The sequence below is a fragment of the Helianthus annuus genome, chromosome 1, assembly GCF_002127325.2.
Source record: "Helianthus annuus cultivar XRQ/B chromosome 1, HanXRQr2.0-SUNRISE, whole genome shotgun sequence".
NCBI classification, from domain to species: Eukaryota; Viridiplantae; Streptophyta; class Magnoliopsida; order Asterales; family Asteraceae; genus Helianthus; species Helianthus annuus.
The window spans coordinates 141,493,781-141,501,143 of NC_035433.2; the positions used below are offsets into that span (position 1 = coordinate 141,493,781).

The 7,363-nt window shown below is 40.8% G+C and overlaps 1 protein-coding gene and 1 pseudogene across 1 annotated transcript; one reads left to right on the forward strand and one right to left on the reverse strand.

The window, feature by feature from the left end:
• Positions 1-1,433: 1,433 nt before the first annotated feature.
• LOC110866454 (UDP-glycosyltransferase 73E1-like) lies at positions 1,434-5,341 on the forward strand. Its single transcript, XM_035989550.1, has 2 exons — positions 1,434-1,678; positions 4,105-5,341. The coding sequence occupies exons 1-2, from the start codon at positions 1,434-1,436 to the stop codon at positions 5,231-5,233; spliced, it is 1,374 nt and encodes a 457-aa protein (XP_035845443.1). The 3' UTR covers positions 5,234-5,341.
• Positions 5,319-7,120, reverse strand: LOC110867768 (annotated as a pseudogene).
• Positions 7,121-7,363: the final 243 nt, after the last annotated feature.

The window sequence follows — 7,363 nt, forward strand, 5'->3', positions numbered from 1 at the left end:
ACCGAAAAGCCATGAAATTCGACGTTGACGCTTTTAACCCCTCAAATACGGTTTTGGCCATGACTTTCTTATACGTTAACGAAACTTCATGAAATTTTTACCACATATTCTAGTGAGTATATTTTAGCATTACAATGCTTCGGGTCTGCCAAAAGTTCACTCAGAGGTATAATTTCAACATGTTGACACTTTTGGCCCCTATAGTTTGTAATCCCTCACTTTTGTGCATTTCTCGCTTCGTATGATCCATGAACCATCCGTTTAAGGTTATGAACATTATGTAGGGTTATCATAGAGTCTATTTATCCATTGTTGACACTTTGGACCCTTACGTTCCATAGTTTTCACTGTTTGTCAATTTTAGTCCCTCTAAAGTATATTTTCACATACCGGAACCTTATGACACGTGTCAAGACATTATTGGACGAAATTTTTCGAGGTGTTACAATAAAGGTTCTAATGGGCCATTAAGATATATCAAGGCCAAACACGGTCTATTAGGGTCGTATGACTTGTTAGTGTCCATTAAGATATATCAAGACTTAACACGGTCTATCAGGGCATGTATGACTTGTAATTAGTTGTTACAACATAATATCCTCAATACAATGTGATATAACCCTTCAACGTCGAATGTTACATAATATCATGGAGTTTTCTAGTAGTGTTCGTGGAAGAAAGGGTTCGTCCCATCGGAGAAGTAAACCTAAGGCGTTCAGATTCCTTTGGATATGCATGTGTATTGGTCACACCTAATGACGTCCCCCACCCTCACTTGAATTGGGCCATTTTTATCGGCTGGAACAAATTCAACATGCACATATGTCAGAATTCAAGATTGGAGTCCGCTACTACACTCATGGATGTGCCCTTTGCGCCCCTCAATGACACCCACAACACGGTGTTTTGCCCCCCCCCCCCCATTTGCTGATTTGGCACTGGACATTAGCCCAGTCATAAAACAACTACCTTCCCACACTTTCTTTAAATGTTGGGAGTCTCGGATACAACATTTGTCAATAAACGTTAAATTGCTGAAGGTTCAGTTAGTTTCCAGTCATTTAGTTGATGATATGGTCCACTTGCAATTTGCAAATCCATTAAAATGACTAGTATGGAGCTATGGAGTCAAAGTAGGCGGCTTAGGTTGAATGCGTGCCATCCACTCCTTTAACTTTTGGAAGTATACATGCATCTACATATCATGGTTTGGGGATTATTTTTATATATTTTGTTTAAACTGAAAACGTATTGATCAAGTAAATAGTGCGTTCGGAAAAAAAACATATAATATGAACATGAAACATCATTTTACCAACTATATATAAATACACCTACTGATGATCCTTTAAGTTATTACCCAAACTCAACTTCTCATCAAATCATCAATCGCTTCCTCTCCCAAAGACCTTCACTTTGTCTTGTTTCCTCTAATGCAACAAGGCCACATGATACCAATGGTCGACATTGCACGAATACTAGCCCACCGTAACGGCACAGTTACAATCATCACAACTCCAGTTAACGCCACCCGTTTCAAGCCAGCCATCGATCGGGCAATCCAAGCCAAGCTCAAGATCCATGTTATCGAACTTCAACTTGCCTTAGCCGAAGTTGGTTTGCCTGAAGGATGTGAAAATTTCGACATGATTCCATCGGTTGATCTCTTTGTTAACATGTATGCCTCCATGGACAAGTTGGAAAAGCCATCAGAAGAAGTTCTGAGGCGGCTAACGCCGGTTCCTAGTTGCTGTTGGAAATCTGAAACATCACCATTGACATTTGCAGCGGAAGAATGATACATACTTGCAGGCATGGTGATGTTCACTAGTGATTCAAGGAACCGTATGCAAAGATATGTTTACAGAGAAATCAAAACGAATGAATGGACAAGTTCTATAAACGAAAATGTCTTGATAACCGGATAATATGGTTCCCGGTAATATTTAAACATACATAATTGGCGGTTAATTTTGGCGGGTAACTGCCATTGCAGTTTAACTTGATTACCTGACCCGCTTATCATCCTAAAACCGCTTATCATCTAATCTAATAGGTAATCATCCTAATTATAAGTTAAACATACATACATAACCGAATAATAACGAAATAAACATAACTAAAGTTTAATATCTAATGCAGCAAATATAATTCTAACACAACCCCCTTAAACTTTGGTTATGTTTGAACCTTGCTGCATCACGCTCTTGTTGGCATCATCCATTACTTTCTTTATGTGACTGAAATTGAATTTCCTCCTCCTCTTGTGCATGTTCCAATTGTCTGTCCATCCATTCTCACTAAACAATGCATAATGCATTGAACTAGTGCTGGCTTGATCATTTCTCGCGTTATCTTCCCGGACATCTCCTGCACTTCCGATCCTTCTGAAACAGCTTTGAGAAGATCCGACGTCATTCTGATCACTTCTTGCAGTACTTTCTTGAACGTTATCTGCACTTCCAGTCCTCCGATGGCAGCCTTGCATTGAACCAACATTCTCATTAATCATTTCCTTCTCTTGCACCCCGTCTTGAACTGTTTTGAATTTATAATAATATTCTAAAACATCAAGATACATTGTATATATTAGTCTCATATAATCTCCATCTTCATATCCGAATCCTAGATCCTTTGCTATGATCGGCCATGTGTTCTCGGTTGTAACTTCACGGTATCCTCCTTCACTTGCTACCAGAATGTATAGACTTAACAAGTCTATTTTCTTTTGATCGGTAGAATAGGGTGGAACCGGTCTTGATGTGATTCCCATATAACCATTCAGAAACCACTGAACCATTTCTTCAAATTTGTTTTGAAGTTCAACTTTGTATTTGAAAACATACTCTCGGTCGTCGAGCATGTCAATCAAAGCCTTACAATCAGCATATTCTCGGAATTTTAATGATTTTAAAATCAATCTATTCCAGTCGTTATCATCTTCATTCGAAACATTTAAGGTTTCGAAATAAGAGTTCAGGTATGCCTCTTTAAATTCATCATCCACACCTTTCAGATCTTGTAATCTCCGTTTTTCATGTAAGCCCAATTCCTCTTCTTTTGTTAACCCATTTGTTTCATTTCTTGAATTTACAGTTGGTGTTGAAAACATTGGATATATCTTGCATTTATCACCGGATTTCCTGACCGTATAGCCTTGTAACGTTAATTGATCAAGACTAAGGACATTCCGATCAATCTCCGGTGAATAAAAAACGCTTTGGATATTTAGAGTTTCATTTCCAGTTTTCATTTCTACCGACCCTACCCCTCTTATGAACAGAAAATTGTTCATACCAGATCTTGTTTCTACTCCCATCATATGTTTTACCCTTTTGAAAACATTAATATTGCCTGAAAAATGATGATTAAACGATGGATTAACGTACCATATTTCTGCCCATTGTCCACCGTCGGTACCAGTGACAATCATTTCATTCTGGCAGTGTACATCTTCTTCTTTTCGTTTAATTCCGGCGTTGATAGCCTGCCTTAACAGTTGTGTTACTTCATCATTTTCTTTGGCCTTACAATTGTAGATTTGATGACCCGGTAAGTGACAATAATAGCATAGCCTTATGCGAGCGTTTCTCCTGTTCCTTTCGTCTTGTTCATCGGTGCAATGTTGACAAGGGAGAGTGGTAGAATTTGGTCCGACTTCAGATTGATTCCTTGAAGTGGCTCTGATACCACTATGTTGGAAATCCGAAACATCACCATTGACATTTGCAGCGGAAGAATGATACATACTTGCAGGCATGGTGATGTTCACTAGTGATTCAAGGAACCGTATGCAAAGATATGTTTGCAGAGAAATCAAAACGAATGAATGGACAAGTTCTATAAACGAAAATGTCTTGATAACCGGATAATATGGTTCCCGGTAATATTTAAACATACATAATTGGCGGTTAATTTTGGCGGGTAACTGCCATTGCAGTTTAACTTGATTACCTGACCCGCTTATCATCCTAAAACCGCTTATCATCTAATCTAATAGGTAATCATCCTAATTATAAGTTAAACATACATACATAACCGAATAATAACGAAATAAACATAACTAAAGTTTAATATCTAATGCAGCAAATATAATTCTAACAGTTGCATCATCTCGGACAACCAATTTCCCTGGACGACTGATATAGCTCATCGGTTCGGTATTCCTAGACTTGTGTTTCATGGACCGGGATGCTTTACGTACTTGTGTTTACACATTGTGATGAATACTAATGTACTAAATGAAATCAGCTCTGATTCGGATTACTTTGTGTTGCCCGGGATACCTGACCGGATTGAGCTCACGAAGGCACAAGCAGGCGGTTGGGGGAAAATTAGGGAGATAGAAGGGATGGAGGACTTCTTTGAACGAATGAGTATGGCCGAGGAAGGTGCGGATGGGGTCGTGGTTAATAGTTTCGAAGAGCTGGAGCCGAACTATGTTAAACGGCTCGCAGAGGCGAAAGGTAAGAAGGTATGGTGTATCGGGCCGGTTTCACTGCATAACAGAAGTTTTCTAGATATGGCAGAGAGAGGAAAGAAGGCCGGGATCAATGGGCATGATTTATTGAAATGGTTAGATACGAAGGATCCGCGATCGGTGATCTTTGTTTGTTTGGGAAGTATGTCGAGTCTTAGCAACGAGCAGGTACTCGAGCTCGGGTTGGGATTGGAGTTATCAAGCATACCGTTTATTTGGTGTATAAGATCAACCACAGACGAGACGGACATATGGTTATCGGGATATGAAGAAAGGGTAAAAGATAGAGGCTTAATTGTTCGCGGTTGGGCGCCACAAGTCTTGATACTGTCCCACGAGGCGGTTGGTGGTTTTGTATCTCATTGTGGTTGGAACTCGACTCTTGAAGGGCTTTCAGCCGGGGTACCGATGGTTACATATCCACAATTTGCGGATCAGTTTTTAAATGAAAGACTTGTGGTAGATGTGTTGAAAACAGGAGTGAGCATTGGTATGGAGGTTCCTGTTGCTATTGGAGAGAAAGATAAGTTTGGAGCGTTGGTGAAGAAAGAGAACATCAAGACGGCGGTAGAAAGTGTAATGAACGACGAAGGGGAGGGAAAGGCGAGAAGAGAGAGAGCTAGAGAGTTTGGGGAAATGGCGAAGAAAGCAATGGCGGAAGGGGGTTCTTCGTATGTCAACACGACGTTGATGATGCAAGATGTTATTGAGGAATTAGCCAAGAACACAAAACCGATTCAAGATGTATTCTAGGCATTCTAATGTGTAGATGGACTGAATGTGACTAGGTCCATTTTAAGATTTTCAGGTGTGATTGTTTACAAATTTTTACTTTGAATGCAACCTTTGATTGAGTTCCAGCATAATTCGTCTCAATTAATATGTGCTCAGCTAAAACACATGAAACTGGCTACAATTCTCCATTCATTTATGCAAATGTGTAAAGAAATAAGTAAAATGATACAATATTAGTATATAAAGTCATCTGGACCAGCTGGCTTTTTTTGGTCATTACTATTCAATGGCTTTTGGCTTCTAACATTTGCAAGTTCAAGTAGATCTTGTATTAACAAAGTCAAGTTATGGTGAGAAGACCCTCCTTCTTCGATTGCTTTCTTCGCTACCATCCCGAGTGCTTTCACTTTCTTTCTTCTCTCATTTCCTTCTGATCCCGGGTCCATTACTTTTTCTATAGCTGTTTTGACCTGCTCGCTCTTCACGGTGACCCCTAATCTGTCTTCCTCGCCCCAATGTACCACACCGGGAGCACCAACACCCACACCAATTCCTAACACGTGAACAAGTAACTTCTCGTTCAAGAACTGGTCGGTAAACTGAGGCCATGTGATCATAGGGACACCAGCAGAAACCCCTTCCAAGACTGAATTCCAACCGCAGTGTGTCAAGAACCCTCCAACCGAAGGGTGCGATAAGATTAGGAGTTGCGGTGCCCAATCTCTGATTATGAGCCCTCTATCTTTTATTCTGTTTTCAAACCCGTTTTCTGATAACCACTTCTCAACCTCTTGAGCTTTGTCTCCAGCTTTAATCACCCATATGAATGGGGATTTAGATGCTTCCAGGGCTAACCCAAGCTCGATGAGTTGAGGAGGGGTGATCTGACTAATGCTACCGAAGCAGGCGTAGACCACTGATCCAGGTTCCTTGGAATCGAGCCATTTCAAGTAGAGTTGATCATCACTAGAAGTACTGTTACCCCTTAAGGATTTACCCGAATCGTTACTGTTCGACAGTGATAACGGTCCTATACACCAAACCTTACCCCTTTTTAACTTCTTAAATTCGTTAACATAGTCTTGCTCCAACTCCTCAAAACTGTTGATCACCATCCCATAAGCTCTCGACTCGGATTCTCTCATTCGTTCATGCCGTTCAGGCATTGTAAAACGACTAGGATTGAACTCAGTTGGCAGCTGAGCTCGAGTTATCTCAATCCGGTCAGGCAGCCCAGGGAGAACAAAAGGCTCCGACTCAGGGAAATCATTGAACACCTTGGACGCATAAAGATGATGAGTACACAACTGTTTGAAACAACTCATTCCATCAAATATGACCAAAGGAATCTTACACTTAGCCGCCGTATCACCCGTCCAGAGCAAATACTTATCAGATAACATACAACTCGGTCGAGGATTTAGCAATCAAAACATTGTTCGAGTCTTTGTTCTAACATATCAACTGCAGCTGTAAAGTTTGTAACTAAATGTAAACCAGGTAAAGCATCTAAACTTTCGCATCCTTCCGGTAGTCCATTTTCGGTGGCGGGAAACGGGAGTTCAAGGAAACGCACCGGGAGTCCGGACTTGATGTGTTGTTGGATAGTGGAACCGTATCGAATGGCGTTTAGAGGTGTGGTGACGATGGTGACCATAACATTCGGTCGCTGTGCGAACAATTTGGCCATGTCGATCATGGGGATGGTGTGGCCGGGAGCTAGATAGGGAATAAGGAGGATGTGAAGTTGGTTGACTGGTTCAGAAGCCATTGCTGAATTCTTGTGAATGGTGTGGATTTGGGAATTCTTCAAATTGATACTTCTAGATAAGCTGCTTGAATTTATTCCGGTACCTGCTTTTGAAGGAGTGCTCGGCAGCGAGAAGAAAGAGTTAGACTGTCGGTAGTGGGCCGTTCTTTTTCCAAAAAAAGCCACCAAGCCCAATAATGCCCACCCACCGCCCGGCGTGTTTGACACCTTTTTTTTTTTCTTTTTTTAGTAAACTGCCATTTTGGTCTCTGTGGTTTGGCTAGTTTTGCCACTTTAGTCCAAATCTCAAACTTATTACATCTGGGTCCCTGTGGTTTGCATTTTGTTGCCATTTTAGTCCAAAATCCAAAAACCCCCTTTTTGACTGTTGAGAGCTG